This window comes from Phyllobates terribilis, unplaced genomic scaffold (genome assembly GCF_046119375.1).
Source record: "Phyllobates terribilis strain yellow unplaced genomic scaffold, ASM4611937v1 Scaffold_3__8_contigs__length_932513732, whole genome shotgun sequence".
NCBI lineage: Eukaryota > Metazoa > Chordata > Amphibia > Anura > Dendrobatidae > Phyllobates > Phyllobates terribilis.
The window spans coordinates 264981887-265006310 of NW_027362763.1; the positions used below are offsets into that span (position 1 = coordinate 264981887).

General features: G+C 46.6%; 1 protein-coding gene across 3 annotated transcripts in view; it reads right to left on the bottom strand.

Annotated features, from left to right (window-relative positions):
• Window positions 1–24424, bottom strand: part of LOC141258066 (uncharacterized) — a 454151-nt gene that overhangs the window by 1379 nt on the left and 428348 nt on the right. For all 3 annotated transcript variants that reach the window (XM_073673075.1, XM_073673074.1, XM_073673073.1), the window contains one exon: window positions 2145–2259. In XM_073673075.1, the coding sequence (XP_073529176.1) occupies window positions 2145–2259 (115 nt within the window). The remainder of the gene's footprint in view (window positions 1–2144; window positions 2260–24424) is intronic.

Consider the following 24424-nt stretch of genomic DNA (forward strand, 5'->3'; position numbering starts at 1 on the left):
CTTGACAATGTACTCAATCTGGTGGAGGTTTATTAAGACTCTATCCTCTGACCTATGCTCTACTGGATCTATGCTTTTGGCCTCAGGGCCATCTTAGCGTCCGGTATCACTCATACACAGATGATGTACAAATCTATCATTTAGGTCCTAACCTTGCCTGTATACTGTCCTACATTGCCAATAGCTATTTCCTCTTTTATGTTCTCTTTCTTATCAACATGAGCCGAACCGAAATTATCATTGTTTCACCAACACCATTTGCTCTCCTGAACATTTCTAACACTGGAATTACTGCTTCATCTTTTGCTAGCTACGAAGTGATTACAGTTACCTCTGCTCATAGTTATACAGTACTAATCACCTACATTCTCCTGCTTAAAGCCACATACAGCATTAACACTCTTTTTATGGCTAGCAGTTACTGCAATTCCATCATATTTTGCACGCCATTAATCAGACTGGTGTCAATACAATCCATACAAAATATCAGCCAATTAATGGGAGCAGAAGTGCACCCGGACCGAGCTGCTTAAGGCGGGACACATATAAAAGAAGTGCACCTATACGCAGCTACCTAAGGAGGGACACATATGTAACAAGTGCCCCTGGACCAAGCTGCATAAAGAGGGACACATACAGTATAAAAGAAGTGCACCTATAACCAGCTACCTAAGGAGGGACACAAATATAAGAAATGCACCTATACCTAGCTAACTATAGAGGGGCACATATATAAGAAGTGCACCTATAACCAGCTACCTAAGGAGGGACACAAGTATAAGAAATGCACCTATACCCAGCTACCTATGGAGGGTGCACATATATAAGAAGTGCACCTATACCCAGCTACCTATGGAGGGGCACATATATAAGAAGTGCACCTATACCCAGCTACCTAAGGAGGGACACAAATATAAGAAATGCACCTATACCTAGCTAACTATAGAGGGGCACATATATAAGAAGTGCACCTATAACCAGCTACCTAAGGAGGGACACAAGTATAAGAAATGCACCTATACCTAGCTACCTATAGAGAGGCACATATATAAGAAGTGCACCTATACCCAGCTACCTATGGAGGGGCACATATATAAGAAGTACACCTATACCCAGCTACCTAAGGAGGGACACAAGTATAAGAAATGCACCTATACCTAGCTACCTATAGAGAGGCACATATATAAGAAGTGCACCTATACCCAGCTACCTATGGAGGGGCACATATATAAGAAGTACACCTATACCCAGCTACCTAAGGAGGGACACAAATATAAGAAATGCACCTATACCTAGCTACCTATAGAGGGGCACATATATAAGAAGTGCACCTATACCCAGCTACCTATGGAGGGGCACATATATAAGAAGTACACCTATACCCAGCTACCTAAGGAGGGACACAAATATAAGAAATGCACCTATACCTAGCTAACTATAGAGGGGCACATATATAAGAAGTGCACCTATACCCAGCTACCTAAGGAGGGACACAAATATAAGAAATGCACCTATACCTAGCTAACTATAGAGGGGCACATATATAAGAAGTGCACCTATAACCAGCTACCTAAGGAGGGACACAAGTATAAGAAATACACCTATACCTAGCTACCTATAGAGAGGCACATATATAAGAAGTGCACCTATACCCAGCTACCTATGGAGGGGCACATATATAAGAAGTACACCTTTACCCAACTACCTATGGAGGGTCAAATATAAAAGAAGTGCACCTATACCCAGCTACCTATGGAGGGGCAAATATAAAAGAAGTGCACCTATACCCAGCTACCTATGGAGGGGCACATATATAAGAAGTGCACCTATACCCAGCTACCTATGGAGGGGCACATATATAAGAAGTGCACCTATATCCAGCTACCTATGGAGGGGCAAATATATAACAAGTGCACCTGGACCAAGCGGCATAAGGAGGGGCACTTATATGATGGTTGACTTCAAATGAAACCTGACAACTGATTCCAGCTACAATTTATCTAGAGAAAGTTAAAAATGTACAAATATGATCTAGTGTTTGACCTAGGAGACTGCCCCACTCCACATAAGCCCATGGTCTGTTGGGTCTAACGGCATTCTAAAAGCCTTAGGCCATGATGGATGTTCAGAGTATTGCACCATACCTGATCCAATCTCTTCTTATGATCTGCGCTGCACTGGGTAAGAAATGATACTTTTGGTTGACTTCTAGATACAAATAGGCCATATTTCTGGAAAGCCTGCGAGTCAAGACAGTTCCTATAAACATAAGCAAAATGCAAATGAGTCCATTGATGAAAATGTGCACAAATAAAATCCGCACTGTTACATTTTTTTGGGCAAAATAATAGTTGAAACTAGCATTAGTCCATTTAACCACCTTACCTCTTACAGGGCTTATTACAGTTGCAGTTCATCTCCATTCTGCAATTTATTGATGAAATCCCATTAAGGTTGAAAGGTACCAAGATCAATAGGTATATATTCATTTAGACAGTTTTGAAAGTGGCCAATGATTCTTTCTTGTTAAAACAATCATATGCAAACATGGCCAGTCAATGTGAAACTTAAAGAGATGGTTTTTGTTCAATACGCATCATGGCCTAAGGTGTGCAGAAATTTCCATAATATACAAATACAATCTACAGGGACAAACTCTTTGACTTCAATGCACTTACTTCTGGCAATAAATCTTTGTTGCATTTTAAGAAGTTTAATGTTAATTGCTTGGACTAAATGTATAATAGGTGTATATTAAGTCATCCTATGTGCATAGGAGGGCTCTATAGTGTCACTACGGGAGACATTTACTAAAAGAATCATTTTACAGCAGTTTTCCATTAGCAAAAATATAGACTTTTTCAAATAAAATTGTGAACATATTAAAACAAATTTGGTGCAAGTTATATAAATTAAAGCAGAGCTGCCTAGTACCATATTTTTATTTCAAGAATAGAGGGCCCAATTCATCATTTGAGATCCACACGGTTCATGAATTTGGTGCAATATCAAAATTATTCTCTGTTTTCTGTTTTTAAATAGAATCTGTCTGCAGGTTTTTGCTACCTCATCTGAGAGCAGCATAATGTAGGAAAAGAGATCCTGAATCCAATGAAGTATCACTTATATTACTGGGTGCAGCGATTCTGACACAATCAGAGTTCTTAGCTGTAACATGAAGCAGAGCTGACAAAGCTAACCCCACCACAGCTTTGTGTACAAATTCCATAGACAGTGAGCTGCTTATCACAGGTGGAGGTGTGGTCGCATGACTTGGCATGAACCCTTTAGTCACAACAATGATAGTCTCCTAGTGATAAATCCTTCACTATAAGTAAACAACACAAAACAGCTTGATAAGTGACTCATCCCCGAATTCTGCGTTTTAACCCCGACCTCATACTGTCCTCAGATTGCATAGTAAAAACCTGCTAACAGATACCCTTTAAATGTTTTTGTGACTCTTTAGTGCAAAAAAAGTCACAAATTCCTTTAGAATGCTGCATGCTTATCTTCAGCCATACCAAAATAAAAAATCTGCCAGAAAACATATTTCAAGTAGAGACTGGAGTGAGATACCCCCTCCCCCCCAAAAAAAATGCAATCTTTGAAAAAGTAATATTTCATGAATCTGTATAAAACATTGGGCAGGTAAAGTTGTTGAGGACACATTAAAAAAAATAAGAAAAAGGAAAGGCAACAAATGTCACAAAACTTATAGAGAATAAGTCACAAATACTACAGCTACTAATAAAGAGCAAATTACTCCAGAAAAATGGAGAAACAGCAATGAATCGGAGCCATAGCATACTGCCGTAAAGAATAGCATTCACATGAAAATCTATACAAATAATGTTTCAGGAACAATGACATACAATTACGCATGATACACTTTTTGGTGCACATTAGCAGAAGCTGTAGGCATGAAGAGACCACAAAAAAAAAATGCATGCATGTCGTATAACAACATGCATACCCCATACTACTACTACATACTACATACTACTCCAAATCCACATTAGAAACAGATTTTTGTCACGCTATTGTTGTTATCTTTGTTTTATAACTTGCTAAATAAACTCTGCATTCTTCATCATTGTTTTTTGGCTACAACTTTTACATTCCAAATGTCAGTATACAAATGTCCGTCCGCACATAATGACTTGTACAAACTGTCCTAAACCAGAGCAACCCTTGTAGCTTGGCATGTGCTCGTCATATTTGCATTGTTTTCAAACTTTATACTAATCATATCTGTTCTTCGTACATTCTTCTGATCTGTGGTAATGCTCATCAGATAAATCTTCTCAATGGGAGTAGACAACTTGTAAGAAGGGAAGATTATTGTTGTTTGTTGCAAGTGACCCGTTTTGTAAAAACAGGCATGTAGGATGGTATGCCCTTGGTGTTAGGCCGGGGTCACACGAGCGTATAACTCGGCTGAGTGCTCTCTGATGTTTTATCACATTGCACTCGGACCAATGTTATTCTATGGGGCAGAGCAGATCAGCGATTATTTTCTCATACCGATTCAGCATGAGAGAACAATCGCAGCATACTGTGATTAGCAGGAAGAATCTGCTCACTCGCACCCATAAAAGTCTATGGGTGTGTGTGAAACATCAGACTGCACTCGGATGTCATCCAAGTGCAGTCCAATATACGCAGAGTCAGGCATTGGAGGAGATGGAGAAATTACTTTCTCAGTCTCCTCCGCACCTGGGCTGAGATTTTCTCATGTGAGAGTATCAGAGCACAGAGCACTGACACTCGGCTCCAGCTGGCAGCAGAGCTGGAGCCGAGTGTCATTATTACATCGTGCATCGGATGCCATACGCTGTGATTCCAGCCTTAGAGTGATTCTCCTGTCAAGTGTACACGGAGGTCACTTTAACCCCTTTCTCACGTATGACCTAATAGTACGTCATGGTGACCTGGGCCGATTGGACCAATGACGTATTATTAGGTCATATGGCGATTGCGCCCACACACAAGCGGTGCAAGGCGATCGTCACCGGGTGTCAGCTGATGTCCCGCACCGCTCTGGCACATTAACCCCCTCAATGCTGTGATCGAAGTCAATCGCAACATTGCGTGGGTAAGGGGAGGTGATCGCAATACTCACCTCCTCTCCCGGCCTCCAGCGCTATCTTCTGCGGCTTCCCGGGTGTTGCCATGATGACCCGATGTCGTCATGAAAACATCCGGGTCACCAGACAGCAGAAGGATATTTTGGTCATGCGCAGTGCATGACCAAAATATCTTCTGCATCTGCAGAATTGACAGCCTGTATAGCACAGGGATGGTGAAAGTCCCAGAGTGGAACACAGAATACAAGTCCAAAAAGTGTTAACCCCTTAAGCCCCACGGGTGGTTTGCACGTTAATGACCGGGCCAATTTTTACAATTCTGACCACTGTCACTTTATGAGGTAATTACTCTGGAACGCTTCAACGGATCCCCCTGATTCTGAGATTGTTTTTTCGTGACATATTGTACTTCATGATTGTGGAAAAATTTCTTCGATATCACTTGCGTTTATTTGTGAAAAAAACGGAAATTTGGCGAAAATTTTGAAAATTTTGCAATTTTCAAAATTTGAATTTTTAAGCCCTGAAATCAGAGCGATATGTCACACAAAAGAGTTAATAAATAACATTTCCCACATGTCTACTTTACATCAGCACAATTTTGGAACCAAAATTTTTTTTTGTTAGGGAGCTATAAGGGTTAAAAGTTGACCAGCGATTTCTCATTTTTCCAACAAAATTTACAAAACCATTTTTTTAGGGACCACATCACATTTGAAGTCACTTTGAGAGGTCTTTATGACAGAAAATACCCAAAAGTGACACCATTCTAAAAACTGCACCCCTCAAGGTGCTCAAAACCACATTCAAGAACTTTATTAACCCTTCAGGTGCTTCACAGAAATTTTTTGAATGTGGAAGAAAAAAATGAACATTTAACTTTTTTCACAAAAATGTTACTTTAGACCCAATTTTTTTTTATTTTCACAGGGGTAACAATACAAAATGGACCCCAAAATTTGTTGTGCAATTTCCCCTGGGCACGCAGATACCCAATATTTGGGGAAAAAACACTGTTCGGGCGCACAGCAGGGCTCGGAAGGGAAGGAGCGCCATTTGACTTTTTGATTGTAAAATTAGCTTGAATAATTAGCGGACGCCATGTTGTGTTTGAAGAGCCCATGTGTGCCCAAACTTTGGAGCTCCCCCACAAGTGACCCCATTTTGGAAACTAGACCCCCCAAGGCACCTTTCTATTTGCATAGTGAGCACTTGGAACCCCCAGGTGCTTCACAAATTGATTCGTAACAATGCAAAAGTGAAAAAAAAAACACTTTTTCATTTTTATGAATCAATTTGTGAAGCACCTGGGGGTTCCAACTGCTCACTATGCATCTAGATAGGTGCCTTGGGGGGTCTAGTTTCCAAAATGGGGTCACTTGTGGGGGAGCTCCAATGTTTGGGCACACAGGGACTCTCTAAATGCAACATGGTATCCGCTAACAAATTGAATGGAAAATCGGCTCAAATTGTTAGCGGACGCCACATTGCGTTTGTAGAGCCCCTCTGTGCCCAAACTTTGGAGCTCCCCCACAAGTGACCCCATTTTGGAAACTAGACCCCCCAAGGCACCTTTCTAGATGCATAGTGAGCACTTGGAACCCCCAGGTGCTTCACAAATTGATTCGTAATAATGAAAAAGTGAAAAAAAAAACCCTTTTTCATTTTTACGAATCAATTTGTGAAGCACCTAGGGGTTCCAAGTGCTCACTATGCATCTAGATAGGTGCCTTGGGGGGTCTAGTTTCCAAAATGGGGTCACTTGTGGGGGAGCTCCAATGTTTGGGCACACAGGGACTCTCTAAATGCAACATGGTATCCGCTAACAAATTGAATGGAAAATCGGCTCAAATTGTTAGCGGACGCCACATTGCGTTTGGAGAGCCCCTCTGTGCCCAAACTTTGGAGCTCCCCCACAAGTGACCCCATTTTGGAAACTAGACCCCCCAAGGCACCTTTCTGGATGCATAGTGAGCACTTGAAACCCCCAGGTGCTTCACAAATTGATTCGTAATAATGAAAAAGTGAAAAAAAAAACACTTTTTCATTTTTATGAATCAATTTGTGAACATTTTGAACCCAGAGGTACGGCACATTATTTGTTTACATTAGGTCATCATATTGAATAAGTTGTCATTATTCTTGAGCGCAAGTGCTCGCTACTTGAGTTTGCATCGGGTACTCAGGTATGCACCATGTACAGCGTGTGCTCGAGTGACATGCTCGAGTCCCTGCTCCGCATGTTTCACGGTTATTAGACACCCCAAAAAAAACATGCGGGGATCGCTCGTGCATGGCAGGCAATCCCCGTAAAGTTTTTTGGCCGCGAAGCATATGGGGCAGAGACTCGAGCGTGTCACTCAAATACCCACGATACTCAATGCATACCAGAGCACCCGATGCAAACTCAAGTAGCAAGCACTTGCTCTCAACCCCAGCCCTAACCCTAGCACAACCCTAGCCCCAGCACAACCCTAGCCCCAGCACAACCCTAGCCCCAAACCCAGCCCTAACCCTAGCCCAATCCTAACCCAAGAGTTTATTTTTGACGCCGTTCCTTGTGCGGTATAAGTGATTAGACGACTTTATTCTTCGGGTCGGTGCGATTACAGCAATGCCAGAATCATATGGGGTTTTTATGACTGACAGCTGTCACACACTAAAAGACGCATTTTTTGTAAAATCTAGTTTTTGCATCGCCATATTTTGAGAGCTATAATTTTTCCAGATTTTGGCAGACAGTCATGTGACGGCTCGCTTTTTGCGGGATGACTTGACGTTGTTATTGGTGCCATTTTCAGGCACGTGACATTTTTTGATCGCTTTCTATTCCGATTTTTGGGAGGCAGAATAAACAAAAACCAACAATTCAGGAATTGTTTTTTTTTTTTTTTTTTTTATTCTGTTCCGCGTGTGGTAAAATTGATGAGGTAGCTTTACTCTTCGGGTCAGTACGTTTACAGTGGTACCACATTTGTATCATTTTTCTATGTTTTGGCGCTTATACACAATAAAAGCTATTTTATAGAAAAAAATATTTTTTAGTATCGCTTTATTCTGAGAGCTATAACTTTTTTATTTTTCGGCTGATGGAGCTGTATGGCAGCTTGTTTTTTGCGGGACGAGATGACGTTTTCAGCGGTATCATTTTTATTTATATGCGTCTTTTTGATCGCGTGTTATTCCACTTTTTGTTTGGCGGTATGGTGATAAAGCATTGTTTTTTGCTTCGTTTTTTTTTTTTTACCGTGTTCACTGAAGGGGTTAACCAGTGGGACAGTTTTATAGGTCAGGTTGTTCCGGACGTGGCGATACCAAATATGTGTACTTTTATTGTTTTTTTTTTATTTTTTTTATAATAATATTTATTGATGGGTACATTATATTTTTATTTTTGGTGTATTATTTTTTTTATTTTTTTATAATATTTTTGCACATTTTTTTTTTTTTTTTTTTTCACTTTCACACAGTTTATACACTTTATTACTTTGTCCCACTCTGGGACTTTCACTTTTTTTTTTCTGATCGCCTGCATGGCACAGGAATGGAGCACCATCCCTATGCCATGAAGGCTGTCAGAAGTGCACAGTGTGAAGATTGCTTGGAGATGCACTGCACATGTCCAAGCAATCTTCCTGCTCTCTGGTGACCCGGATGTTGTCATGACGACATCGGGTCGTCATGGCAACACCCGGGAAGCCTTTGCAGACTGCGCTGGAAGCCGGAAGAGGAGGTGAGTATCGCCGATCACCTCCCCTTGCCCCCGCAATGCCGCGATCGACTTCGATCGCAGCATCGCGGGGGTTAATGTGCTGGGAGCGGTGCAAGACCGCTCCCTGCACATAGTACCGGGTGTCAGCTGTGACAATCAGCTGACACCCGGCGGCGATCGCGCCCGCACAGCCTGTGTGCGCGCGCGATCGCGATGACGTACTAATACGGGTCTGGCTCTTAAGTCCCAGGGCACAGACGCGTATTAGTACGTCAGATGTTATTAAGGGGTTAAAAAATGAAAAAAAAAAAATTTGTAAAAATATAAAAAAAATAAAAATATAATCCACCAAAAATAAAAATATAATGTACCCATCAATAAATATTATTCTGAAAAAAAACCAAACAATAAAAGTACACATATTTGGTACCGCTGCGTCCGGAACGACCTGACCTATAAAACTGTCCCACCAGTTAACCGCTTTAGTGAACACGGTAAAAAAAATAAATAAAAAACCAAGCAAAAAACAATGGTTTATCATCATACCGCCAAACAAAAAATGGAATAACATGCGATCAAAAATACGAATATAAATAAAAATGGTACCACTGAAAACGTAATCTTGTCCCCCAAAGAACAAGCTGCCATACAGCTCCATCAGCCAAAAAATAAAAAAGTTATAGCTCTCAGAATAAAGCGATGCAAAAAAATATTTTTTTCTATAAAATAGCTTTTATTGTGTAAAAGCGCCAAAACATAGAAAAACGATATAAATGTGGTACCGCTGTAAACGTACTGACGCGAAGAATAACGCTTCCTTATTAATTTTACCACACACGGAAAAATCTATTCTGGAATTGCTGTTTTTTTGTTTATTCTACATCCCAAAAATCGGAATAGAAAGCGATCAAAAAATGTCAAGTGCCTGAAAATGGTACCAATAAAAACGTTAAGTCATTCCGCAAAAAACAAGCTGTCACATGACTCTGTCGGCCAAAATATGGAAAAATTATAGCTCTCAAAATATGGCGATGCAAAAAACTAAATTTTACAAAAAAAATGCGTCTTTTAGTGTGTGACAGTTGTCAATCATAAAAACCCGATATGATTCTGGTATCGCTGTAATCGCACCGACCCAAAGAATAAAGTCATCGAATCACTTATACTGCACGAGGAACAGCGTAAAAAATAAACTCTAGGGTTAGGGTTGTGCTGGGGTTAGGGTTGTGTTAGGGTTAGGGTTGGGCTAGGGCTAGGGTTGGGCTAGGGTTAGGGTTGGGCTAGGGTTAGGATTGGGGTTGGGGATAGGGTTGGGCTAGGGTTAGGGTTGGGCTAGGGTTACGGTTGGGCTAGGGTTACGGTTGGGGTTGGGGATAGGGTTGGGCTAGTGTTAGGGTTGGGCTAGGGTTGGGGTTGGGCTAGGGTTGGGGTTGGGCTAGGGTTGGGGTTAGGGTTGGGCTAGGGATTTTTTTCAAAAGTAAAAAAAAAAAGATGACGATATGGCAACTAGTGTTGAGCGCAAGTGCTCGCTACTTGATTTTGCATCGGATGCTCAAGTGACATGCTTGAGTCTCTGCCCCATATGCTTCGTGGCCAAAAAAACCTCGCGGGGATTGCCTGCCATGCACGAGCGATCCCCACATGTTTTTTTTTGGGTGTCTAATAACCATGAATCATGTGAGCGGGGACTCGAGCATGTCACTCGAGCACGCGCGATACATGGTGCATACCCGTGTACATGATACAAACTCAAGTAGCGAGCACTTGCGCTCAAGACTAATGACAGCTTATTCAATATGATGACCTAATGTTATGAAATTCTGTACCTCTGGGTTCAAAATGTTCACTATGCCCCTTGATAAAATCCTTGCGGGGTGTAGTTTCCAAAATGGGGTCACTTGTGGGGGGTTTCCACTATTTAGGCACATCAGGGACTCTCCAAACGCGGCATGGTGTCCACTCAATTCCAGCCAATTTTGCGTTCAAAAAGTCACACAGTGCTCCTTCCCTTCTTAAATCTGCCGTGCGCCCAAACACTGTATTTTCACCACATATGGGGTATTGGCGTACTCAGGAGAAATTGCACAAAAGTTTCTGGGGTCCATTTTCTCCTCCTACCCTTGTGAAAATAAAAAAATTGGGGCTAAAACATAATTTTTGTGGAAAAAGTTAGATTTTTTTATTTTCACGGCTCCATGTTATAAACTTCTGTAAAGCACTTGGGGGTTCAGTGTGCTCACCACACATCTAGATAAGTTCCCTGAGGGCTCTAGTTTTCAAAATGGTGTCACTTGTTGGGGTTTTCCACTGTTTAGGCACATCAGGGGCACATCTGCTAAGTATTCAAGCAAATTTTACATTCAAAAAGTCAAATGGCGCTCCTTCCCTTCCGAACCCTACCGTGCACGCAAACAGTGGTTTTCCCCCACATATGGAGTATCTGCTTACTCAGGAGAAATTGCACAACAAACTGAATGGTGCAATTTCTTCTGTTACCCTTATGAAAATGCAAAATTGGGGGCTGAAAAACATTTTTGTGGGAAAAATGGGAAAATTGTATTTTTACGGCTCAATGTTCTAAACTTCTGTAAAGCACCTGGGGGTTCAAGGTGCTCACCAAACATCTAAATAAGTTCCCTGAGGGGTCTAGTTTCCAAAATGGTGTCACTTGTGGGGGTTTTTCACTGTTTAGGCACATCAGGGGCTCTCCAAACGCAACATGGCGTCCGCTAATTATTCAAGCAAATTTTACAATCAAAAAGTCAAATGGCGCTCCTTCCCTTCCGAACCCTGCCGTGCGCCCAAATAGTATTTTTTCCCCACATATGGGGTATCAGCGTGCTCATGGGAAATTGCACAACAAATTTTGGGGTCCATTTTTTCCTGTTACCCCTGCGAAAATAAAAAAAAATGGGTCTAAAATAACATTTTTGTGAAAAAAATTAAATGTTAATTTTTTTCTTCCACATTCCAAAAATTCCTGTGAAGCACCTGAAGGGTTAATAAAGTTCTTGAATGTGGTTTTGAGCACCTTGAGGGGTGCAGTTTTTAGAATGGTGTCACTTTTGGGTATTTTCTGTCATAAAGATCCCTCAAAGTGACTTCAAATGTGATGTGGTCCCTAAAAAAATGGTTTTGTAAATTTTGTTGGAAAAATTAGAAATCGCTGGTCATCTTTTAACCCTTATAGCTCCCTAATAAAAAAAAAAATTGGTTCCAAAATTGTTCTGATGTAAAGTAGACATGTGGGAAATGTTATTTATTAACTATTTTGTGTGACATATCTCTCTGATTTAAGGGCATAAAAATTCAAATTTTTAAAATTGCAAAATTTTCAAAATTTTCGACAAATTTCCATTTTTTTTCACAAATAAACGCAAGTGATATCGAAGAAATTTTACCACAATTATGAAGTACAATATGTCATGAAAAAACAATCTCAGAATCAGGGGGATCCGTTGAAGCGTTCCAGATTAATTACCTCATAAAATGACAGTGGTCAGAATTGTAAAAATTGGCCCGGTCATTAACGTGCAAACCACCTTGGGGGGTAAAGGGGTTAAGAACTTCACTCACAGAGAGACAACCAACTTGATGGTTACATAATCTCATGTTTATCTATTTTTTTATTTTACTTGCTTATATAGCTCCTTTATATTCCCCAGTGCTTTACAGACATCATCATCACTGTCTCCATTAGGGAATTTAGATTGTGAGCCCCATCAGTATGTCTTTGGACTGTGGAAGGAAACCCACGCAAATGCGGCTTGAACATACAAACTCCTTGCAGATCTTGTCCTGGCCCAATGATGTTGGGTTTGAACAACCCAGGACCCCAGCGCTGCAAAGCAACAGTGCTAACCACTGAGCCACTATGCTGCCCTATGCTTCACATCATTGCATGAGACAAAGTGCAGTATTCCACGATGGTAGACTGTTATCAGCACTGCTGGATTGATGTTATGTCTAGATACATGTTATCCTTTATTTTCTATATTTTATTTTCTTTACTATGTAGAAAATAAAAGTCAGCATTCTTTTAATTATTCTAGAGCATGTAGATAGCACATCAATCCCTCAGCACCGATTCCAGTCTTACTACCGTGGATTATTCACTTTCATGTCTAGTGTTCATTGGAACCTGGGATTCCACAAATGAGGAAACTATTACAGGATCTGGTGAAATATTGACAAATTGTTCATTAATGCTTTCTATGGAGTTGTGCCACTACAATTTAAGGTAGGCATTAGTGTTGAGCGATACCTTCCGATATCGGGAAATATCGGATCGGATTGGATCGGACCGATACCGAAAAAGTATCGGATATCGCCGATTCCGATACCGGAAACCAATGCAAGTCAATGGGACAGAAATATCGGAATGAAAATAAACCCTTTCTTTCCTTGTAGGTTAATTCTACATGAAGGAAAACAACTAAGAATAATGTAGAATGTATTGGGGGAGGTGGGGGAGACAATAAAGGCATAGAGGTTTAGCCCAATCAAATGGAATAGCAGGAATTAATATTTTTTTTAAGACGTTCTGAGTTATGGAAATATTGACTATGTTAAGTATTTTTAGATTTTGTCAGATATTTATGTTTCACTACTTCCATGCTCTTCACCTTCTTTTTTACTTCTCCCACACTTTCTCCTTCATCATCCTCAGCATCTTTTTCATCCTCTTCTTCTTCACCTTCTTCATCTTCTTCTTCTTCACCTTCTTCGTATTATTCTTTTTTTTTACATTCTTCATATCCTACTTCTTCATCTTCTTCATCTTCTTCTTCTTCATCATATTCTTATTTGTGGCAGGCATTCCTGTAGTTGTTATCTATAAAAGGTTGGACATTACACCTTTCGTTCTGCCCGTCACAAAAGATTTACAACAGGATTTGTCCGCGTTCAGTTTGGCCTGCAGCAGCAGGTCTTTTCCAGGGGCACCACGAGGAGGAACGGACTCACCCCCATACACTGCTTAGTCATCTTCTGCTTATAATTTAGATATTATCTTTTGCTCTGATTTTTAGTCTTATGCTTAATGTTCTTCCGCTTTTTGTTCTGCAGCTTCTTGTATTTCTGCTTCTTGGTTTTCTGTCTCTTGTTCTTCTGTATCTTGGTGCTTGTCTTCTCTTCTTTGTCCTCTTGGTCAACTTCTTCAGGGTCATCTTCTTGGTCTTCTTCGGGGTGGTCTTCAGGGTCGTCGTCTTCGGGGGTCCTCGTCTTCGGGGTCCTCGTCTTCTTCGGGTTGGTCTTCTGGGTCCTTCGGGGTGGTCTTCAGGGTCCTCGTCTTCTTCAGGGTGGTCTTCAGGGTCCTCGTCTTCTTCGGGGTGGTCTTCAGGGTCCTCGTCTTCAGGGTCGTCATCTTCGGGGTCCTCGTCTTCTTAGGGTTGGTCTTCAGGGTCCTCGTCTTCAGGGTCCTCGTCAGGGAGATCTAGAGTGATTACCAACAACCATTTCAAAAAGCTTGAACTTGGAAATGTAGCAGAAGGTACAAGAAAGCTGAGGAACTACCGAGGACCAGCTGACGGTACTGGAACCCGGATGGGTAGCAGAAGGTACAAGAGCCAATGGAACTGCCGAAGACCAGCTGACGGTACTGGAACTCGGTTACTAAGCAGGAGGTACCTGTGCCAGAAAGCACTACCAAGGACCAGCAGACGTTGGTGGAACTTGGATACCGAGAAGGAGGCACCTAATCCAAAGGCACTGCCGAGAACCAGCTGACGGTACTGGAACCCGGATGGGTAGCAGAAGGTACCCATGTAAAAAAAAGTTCAAGGCCGCGAGCCGGCCGCAGTTACCAAAACCCACAGTCCTACAGGGGGTGCTTGTCCTATTGGCACTATGGAACCAGCCTTCATTGCCAGATCCCGCAGCCCACATAGGAGTCACCTAAACTGCAGGCACAATAGAGTCGGCTAACCCGACCGCAACACGACAGGACAACGCATTGGAGGCAAAGTGACGTTGACACTACCCGGAAACAGCTGGCGCGCTGGAACCAGGCTGGGCAGGAGGGAGTACCCATGCCAAAGTCACTGCCGAGAACCAGCTGACGGTACTGGAACCCGGATGGGTAGCAGATGGTACAAGAGCCAATGGAACTGCCGAAGACCAGCTGACGGTACTGGAACTCGGTTACTAAGCAGGAGGTACCTGTGCCAGAAAGCACTACCAAGGACCAGCAGACGTTGGTGGAACTTGGATACCGAGAAGGAGGCACCTAATCCAAAGGCACTGCCGAGAACCAGCTGACGGTACTGGAACCCGGATGGGTAGCAGAAGGTACCCATGTAAAAAAAAGTTCAAGGCCGCGAGCCGGCCGCAGTTACCAAAACCCACAGTCCTACAGGGGGTGCTTGTTCTATTGGCAGTATGGAACCAGCCTTCATTGCCAGATCCCGCAGCCCACATAGGAGTCACCTAAACTGCAGGCACCATAGAGTCGGCTAACCCGACCGCAACACGACAGGACAACGCATTGGAGGCAAAGTGACGTTGACACTACCCGGAAACAGCTGGCGTGCTGGAACCAGGCTGGGCAGGAGGGAGTACCCGTGCCAAAGTCGCTGCCGAGAACCAGCTGACGGTACTGGAACCCGGATGGGTAGCAGAAGGTACAAGAGCCAATGGTACTGCCGAAGACCAGCTGACGGTACTGGAATTCGGTTACTAAGCAGGAGGTACCTGTGCCAGAAAGCACTACCAAGGACCAGCAGACGTTGGTGGAACTTGGATACCGAGAAGGAGGCACCTAATCCAAAGGCACTGCCGAGAACCAGCTGACGGTACTGGAACCCGGATGGGTAGCAGAAGGTACCCATGTAAAAAAAAGTTCAAGGCCTCGAGCCGGCCGCAGTTACCAAAACCCACAGTCCTACTGGGGGTGCTTGTCCTATTGGCACTATGGAACCAGCCTTCATTGCCAGATCCCGCAGCCCACATAGGAGTCACCTAAACTGCAGGCACCATAGAGTCGGCTAACCCGACCGCAACACGACAGGACAACGCATTGGAGGCAAAGTGACGTTGACACTACCCGGAAACAGCTGGCGTGCTGGAACCAGGCTGGGCAGGAGGGAGTACCCGTGCCAAAGTCACTGCCGAGAACCAGCTGACGGTACTGGAACCCGGATGGGTAGCAGAAGGTACAAGAGCCAATGGAACTGCCGAAGACCAGCTGATGGTACTGGAACTCGGTTACTAAGCAGGAGGTACCTGTGCCAGAAAGCACTACCAAGGACCAGCAGACGTTGGTGGAACTTGGATACCGAGAAGGAGGCACCTAATCCAAAGGCACTGCCGAGAACCAGCTGATGGTACTGGAACCCGGATGGGTAGCAGAAGGTACCCATGTAAAAAAAAGTTCAAGGCCGCGAGCCGGCCGCAGTTACCAAAACCCACAGTCCTACAGGGGGTGCTTGTCCTATTGGCACTATGGAACCAGCCTTCATTGCCAGATCCCGCAGCCCACATAGGAGTCACCTAAACTGCAGGCACCATAGAGTTGGCTAACCCGACCGCAACACGACAGGACAACGCATTGGAGGCAAAGTGACGTTGACACTACCCGGAAACAGCTGGCGTGCTGGAACCAGTCTGGGCAGGAGGGAGTACCCGTGCCAAAGTCACTGCCGAGAACCAGCTGACGGTACTGGAACCCGGATGGGTAGCAGAAGGTACAAGAGCCAATGGAACTGCCGAAGACCAGCTGACAGTACTGGAACTCGGTTACTAAGCAGGAGGTACCTGTGCCAGAAAGCACTACCAAGGACCAGCAGACGTTGGTGGAACTTGGATACCGAGAAGGAGGCACCTAATCCAAAGGCACTGCCGAGAACCAGCTGATGGTACTGGAACCCGGATGGGTAGCAGAAGGTACCCATGTAAAAAAAAGTTCAAGGCCGCGAGCCGGCCGCAGTTACCAAAACCCACAGTCCTACAGGGGGTGCTTGTCCTATTGGCACTATGGAACCAGCCTTCATTGCCAGATCCCGCAGCCCACATAGGAGTCACCTAAACTGCAGGCACCATAGAGTTGGCTAACCCGACCGCAACACGACAGGACAACGCATTGGAGGCAAAGTGACGTTGACACTACCCGGAAACAGCTGGCGTGCTGGAACCAGTCTGGGCAGGAGGGAGTACCCGTGCCAAAGTCACTGCCGAGAACCAGCTGACGGTACTGGAACCCGGATGGGTAGCAGAAGGTACAAGAGCCAATGGAACTGCCGAAGACCAGCTGACGGTACTGGAACTCGGTTACTAAGCAGGAGGTACCTGTGCCAGAAAGCACTACCAAGGACCAGCAGACGTTGGTGGAACTTGGATACCGAGAAGGAGGCACCTAATCCAAAGGCACTGCCGAGAACCAGCTGACGGTACTGGAACCCGGATGGGTAGCAGAAGGTACCCATGTAAAAAAAAGTTCAAGGCCGCGAGCCGGCCGCAGTTACCAAAACCCACAGTCCTACTGGGGGTGCTTGTCCTATTGGCACTATGGAACCAGCCTTCATTGCCAGATCCCGCAGCCCACATAGGAGTCACCTAAACTGCAGGCACCATAGAGTCGGCTAACACGACAGGACAACGCATTGGAGGCAAAGTGACGTTGACACTACCCGGAAACAGCTGGCGTGCTGGAACCAGGCTGGGCAGGAGGGAGTACCCGTGCCAAAGTCACTGCCGAGAACCAGCTGACGGTACTGGAACCCGGATGGGTAGCAGAAGGTACAAGAGCCGATGGAACTGCCGAGAACCAGCTGGCGGTGCTGGAACACAGGGTAAATACTAAAAACAGAGTGGAGCCAGAGGTGTAATTGGAGCAAGTTTTAAATCCGTAGTACAGTGGATGTGGACAAAGCAGGAGAATTTGCCGGATACACAGCTGGGGATCAGCTGACGTTACTGAACCCCAATAACACTGGAGCAAGCGTTGACTGTGCAGACGGCACTTCTGAGCAGCAACTAGCGGTATTGGAGCCCAGGGTAAATACTAAAAACGAAGGAGCCAGAGGTGTATTTGGAGGAGGTTTTAAATCCGTAGTACAGTGGATGTGGACAGAGCATGAGAAATTGCCGTCCGCACAGCAGGGGAACGGCTGACGTTACTGAACCCCAATAACACGGCAGCAAGTGTTGACTGTGCAGACGGCACTTCCGAGCGCCAACTGGCGGTGTTGGAGCTCAGGGATAATACTGAAAACAGAGGAGCCAGAGGTGTAATTGGAGAAACTTTCAAATCTGTAGTAGTGAGAATGTGGACAGAGCAGGAGAAATTGCCGTCCGCACAGCAGGGGAACAGCTGACGTTACTGAACCCCAATAACACGGCAGCAAGTGTTGACTGTGCAGACGGCACTTCCGAGCGCCAACTGGCGGTGTTGGAGCTCAGGGATAATACTGAAAACAGAGGAGCCAGAGGTGTAATTGGAGAAACTTTCAAATCTGTAGTAGTGAGAATGTGGACAGAGCAGGAGAAATTGCCGTCCACACAGCAGGGGAACAGCTGACGTTACTGAACCCCAATAACACGGCAGCAAGTGTTGACTGTGCAGACGGCACTTCCGAGCGCCAACTGGCGGTGTTGGAGCTCAGGGATAATACTGAAAACAGAGGAGCCAGAGGTGTAATTGGAGAAACTTTCAAATCTGTAGTAGTGAGAATGTGGACAGAGCAGGAGAAATTGCCGTCCGCACAGCAGGGGAACGGCTGACGTTACTGAACCCCAATAACACGGCAGCAAGTGTTGACTGTGCAGACGGCACTTCCGAGCGCCAACTGGCGGTGTTGGAGCTCAGGGATAATACTGAAAACAGAGGAGCCAGAGGTGTAATTGGAGAAACTTTCAAATCTGTAGTAGTGAGAATGTGGACAGAGCAGGAAAAATTGCCGTCCGCACAGCAGGGGAACAGCTGACGTTACTGAACCCCAATAACACGGCAGCAAGTGTTGACTGTGCAGACGGCACTTCCGAGCGCCAACTGGCGGTGTTGGAGCTCAGGGATTACAGTTCAGGTGGTAGAAACATGAACAGAACAGGAGACCTGGATACTGTTGCCAACCAATTATTTATTCTGGAAGAGGACTGGCAAATTCATGAGAGATCCAGGCCTTGTTCATTTTGAGAAAAGTAAGCCGGTCAACGTTATCGGAGGATAGTCGCATGCGACGGTCTGTTAGTACACCACCTGCGGCACTAAAGACGCGTTCCGATAATACACTAGCAGCAGGGCAAGCTAGCACCTCCAATGCATACTGACTAAGCTCTGGCCATGTATCCAGCTTACAGACCCAAAACTTGAAGGGAGAAGAGCCGTCTGGGAGTACACTAAGAGGGCAAGACATGTAGTCTGTCACCATCTGACGGAAACGTTGCCTCCTGCTGACTGGAGCCGTCTGTGATGGTGTAGACATTTGTGGCGGCGGGGACACAAAACTTTGCCACATTTCGGCCATACTGGTCTTGCCTTGTGCTGAGGCGCTGCTTCTGCTCCCTCTTTGTGCAGAGCTTCCTCCACTGCCTCGACGCACTGAGATGCTTTGAAAAGCACTAGCAGCACTGCTCTCGGTTGGAATGGAGAACATGATGGAATGCACCAGTGCGTCTTGGTACTCCCGCATTTTACGCTCCCGGTTCAACGGTGTTATGAGGCTTTGTAAGTTGTCCTGGTAGCGAGGATCTAGGAGGGTGGACACCCAATAATCAGCCGTGTTGAGAATGTGGGCGATGCGGCGGTCGTTTCTCAGGCACTGCAGCATGAAATCAACCATGTGCTGCAGACTGCCAACTGGCCAAGAAACACTGTCCCCTGCTTGAGGCGTGATCTCTGCCTGCTCTGCATCACCCCACCCTCGCTCTAGATACTGACTACTAGAGAATTGTGTACCTCCCTCCTCTGGACAGATGTCTTCCTCATCCATTGACTCCTCCTCATCCTCCTCACAAAGTGTCCCCTGCCTAGGCCTTTGTGAGGAACCACGTTGCGCAGACTGTAGAGAAGCAGATGGCATTTGTGACTCCTCATCCTCCACCTCTTCCAAAACCTCGTCCCTTAGTGCTTGCAGTGTTTTTTCAAGCAGGCAGATAAGGGGGATAGTCATGTTGACTAGTGCATCATCTGCACTCGCCATCCGCGTGGAATAATCGAAGGCACGCAAAACGTGGCAAATGTCCTTCATAGAGGCCCACTCAGTGGTGGTGAAGTGTGAACGGCGCGCACTGCGACTTGTTTGCGCCTGCTGCAGCTGGTACTCCATTACTGCTGCCTGCTGCTCACACAACCTCTCCAACATATGTAACGTTGAATTCCACCTGGTGGGTAGGTCACATATGATGCGATGTTCCGGAAGACGTAATCGGCGCTGCAGAGCTGCAATGCGTGATCTTGCATTGCTGGAACGCCGCAAGTGAGCGCACTCTATGCGGACCTTGTGAAGCAGTGCATCAAGATCCGGATAGTCCCTCAAAAAACTCTGCACGACCAAGTTGAGCACATGTGCCAGACATGGGATGTGAGTGAGGTTGCCTAGGCCCAGAGCTGCCACCAGATTTTGGCCATTGTCACACAATACCATGCCTAGCTGGAGATTCGCTGGCACAAACCACACGTCGCTCTGCTGCTTGATGGCATTCCAGAGCTCCTGCGCTGTGTGGCTTCGATTCCCCAAAGAAATTAATTTTAATACGGCCTGTTGACGTTTGGCCACGGCTGTGCTCATATCGGTCATCATAATGTGGCACCCCAGGGGTCTGGTTTCCACAGTAACAGCAATGTTATGTCTGAGAGCAGGTGGGAGGTCTCTTGGTCAGGAATCCTATGCATGCCACACCTCCTGCCCAGTCCTGGGAGGGGAAGGACTTCCCCTATATAAACCTGGGGCTGAGGCAGGGTTAGTGAGTAGAGAAGAAGTAGAGACAGAGAAAAGAAGCAAATATAGGAACAGAACATCAGGAGCTCTGTGGAGCAGTGTTACAAGGAGTCAGGGGCTGGCAGCTGCAGAGCTCGCCCTGAGTGAGAAGATTTCTTACCGGACCCGGAGTCCGAGGCTGTGGGGACTAACTCCTACCCAGCAGCAGAATCCGTCAGGCAGGGGATTCCAGGTCCTCTGGCCAAGAAACCCGAAGGCACGGTCACACGCATGGGACCAGCACCGCCGTCGTGGAGCTGAAGCTACTAGAAGGCCCCGAGTCACCGGCCATACGGGTGAGCACCACACGGTACACTCAGGGACGTGGGCTACTTTTACCGCCTCTAGCAAGGTAGCCAGAAGAGTACAGTTAGTTTGGGAGGCCTACAACTCCGCCTGGCCAGGGGAGATCCCATCTGCTCAAGGACTGACCAGGCCCCAATCGCTAGCCAGTACTCCAGGAGGGTCTATCTTTGTCACCAGTAAAGACCCTGAACTACACCGTACCGTCTCCGAGTGGTTCCTGCTACCCCCATCGTCCACGTCGGCTGCCCTGAGGCCATACCCCTCCCGTTGGGGGTTATACTATCACGCTGCACAATCCTACCACCGGCCTCAGCGGTCTGCCCTGCAGCGGCAGCTCCATAGCTGCATTCAACGGGTGGCGTAGTCGTCCAACATCTACCGCTAATACATCGCCGCTCAGTTTGACTCCCTGGGCACGGACCGGGTCACCGCCACGAGACTACAACCCTCAAGAGATCCGGCTCCGGGTAAGCTCCCGCGTGCGCAACGCAGCGCAACACAGGCCCAGGGGCGCGTCAACTTTTGGCGTAGTCGGCAGGATTTCGTGCCCGCAACCACCGGGTACTGCGTGCCTGAAAAAGACTGTTCAAACTTACCAGTGGTGAAGATTCCCGCCATCCGGCGCCATCTTCTACATTCTTCCCGCCATCCGCGAAGTTTTCCCGCCATCCGGCGCCATCTTCGGCCTTCTTCCCGCCATCCGTGGAGGTTTCCCGCCATTGGACGCCATCTTGAGGACGCCGCGCGGGAAGAAGAGGGGCGTGGACTCCGAAAGCGCGCGAGAACTGAAGTCCCGCCTCACGTCCGGAGGTTGCGTAAGGTCCTGGAAGGAGCCCAGCAGACGCCGACGTCACAGGAGCGCGACGGAAGGTCCTCAACCCTGACGATCCACTGCGGAGCCGCGGCCTACGGAAGAGGATCATCGCAAGGTAGGCCACGGTCCACTAGGGGGGAGAAGGATGTCGGATGCGGAGGAGAGCTTCACCGCTTCAACCCCCGCCAGCGCCACCGCTGTTGCGGTCATGCCTTTCACCATGCCCTATATCCCGGGGGCAGCCTGGCTACCCCAGTACTCAGGGGAATCGCATACCCTGCATGACTTTAGAGAAAAGCTGGATAGCCTCTTCCAGGTGTACCCCCTTACAGAAGAGCAAAAAGTGAGCATCCTGGTGGCCCAATTAACCGGGGCAGCCCAAAGGGAGGTAAAGTCCTGGCCACCTGGGGGGAGGACTGTCGCAGGGATACTGGCCCGGCTGAGGGACACCTTTGATACCCGCACCTCAGCCGAGATCAAGCTCAGATTCTACGGGTGCAAACAGCGGGCACATGAGAGTATAAGGGACTATGCATTAAACCTACAAGAAGCCCTGAGAGCCATTAAGCAGACCGACCCTGACGGCGTGGGAGACGAGGACAGGCTGTTGACTGAACAATTTATAGAGGGTTTATATTGCAATGCCCACCGAACCCAGTTGCGGGCAATGGCCTTACAGGACCCTCATCTGGGATTTGCACAGTTCAAGGACAGAGCCATCCGGGTGCTCCGAGAACCGGCACCAGGTGGCGTTGTGACCCACAGACGCCCCACTACCACTTACCACCAGGAGGCGGCGCCCTTGTCGGCAGGGCCTGTGGGAGCTGATGCGCAGGCTTTGAGCAATGACCCGGCTCCAGACCTGCACCATCAGGTCCAAGAGCTAGCTAAAAGCGTTGCTGCGCTAACCCGAACTGTGCAGTCTTTACAGGTTTCTACTCCAGGGAAGATCCAGCTGGCATCCGGACCGGAGGACATCCCGTGGCGTCGACCAAGGAGGACCCCACCGGCCAGAGGAAGACCCAGCGACCGATACAACGAGGACGGACGACCCATCTGCCGCCGCTGTAATCAACCCGGACATATGGCAAGGTACTGTCCTTTAAACTGAAACTGGCACAACCTAGGGTAGAGGGCCAACCCCTAGGAAAAAGATCATCAGGCCCATCGAACTGGCGCGACAAATATGTGGGAGGACGTCCAGTCTTGCCTGTGGTACTGGATGGCATTCCTATGAGTGCCCTACTGGACACCGGGTCACAGGTCACCACCATCCCGTACGTGCTCTTCAAGCAGTACTGGAATGACTCGGATATTACCCGCTACCCTGACGACGACTTGAGTATCATTGCCAGCAATGGTCAGCCCGTGCCACAGATCGGATTTAAAGAGGTGACCATTAAAATTGGTAGAGTTGAACTGGCAGCACAGGGACTGATCATTGTAGACATTGACAAACACGAGAGTCACCCAAAGATAACTCTAGGAACTAATGTAATTGAAAATTGTCTTGCAGAGGTGATTTTCCTTTTACAGCAGGTTGCCAAGAACGCCAGCTCCGGCGAGCAGCGAGTGCTCCAAAAAGAAATCCAGGCACTGATGCGACGGCAACAGGTGGAACTCTCCGGCGGTGAGATTGGTAGCGTGAGAATGTGTGACCCTTTCCCTATTGCCATGCCCCCAAAAAGTGAAATGATGATTTGGTGCCGGGCAGCTATTGGTCTGAGAGGTAGAGATTACCAGGCAATGGTAGAACCAGTTTACTCAGACAGTAGGCCCACCATCTTGACAGCACGGGGGGTGGTTAATGTACGCCATGGGAGGGTGCCCGTTCGCATAATCAATATCGGGAAGAGGGAAGTGTACCTGCCCCGGTATGCCACGCTAGCCAAATTATATACCATTAACCAAAATGCTATACAATCTGTGGAACCCTTGCCTCCATCTCACCCGGAGGAAGGTAACGGCTCTAAGAAAACAATGGAGGACTGGTGTCAGCAACTACATTTGGGTACTGACTCCACTCCCTCACACCAGAAACAGGGAGTCTATCGGGTGGTTCAAGAGTACGAGAGAGTGTTTAGTAAACACCCGTTAGACTTCGGGCGAGTCAAGGGGGTAGAACACCACATCCCCACGGGAGACCATCCTCCCATAAAAGAGAGGTATCGACCCGTACCCCCTGCACACTACCAACACGCCAAGGGGATGCTTAGAGACATGAAGGAGGCTGGGGTGATCAGGGATAGCTGTAGCCCCTGGGCAGCTCCACTAGTCTTAGTCAAAAAGAAAGACAACACCATGAGGATGTGTGTAGATTACCGGAAAATCAACCGTATCACACACAAGGATGCGTACCCCTTACCAAGGATAGAGGAGTCTTTGGCTGCTTTAAGATCTGCTAACTTCTTCTCTACCTTGGATCTCACTAGTGGGTACTGGCAGGTTCCTGTAGCAGAGGCGGACCGGGAGAAGACCGCATTCACCACCCCGATGGGACTTAGCGAGTTTACCTGCATGCCGTTCGGACTCTGCAACGCACCAGGAACCTTCCAACGATTAATGGAGTGCTGTCTGGGCCACAGAAACT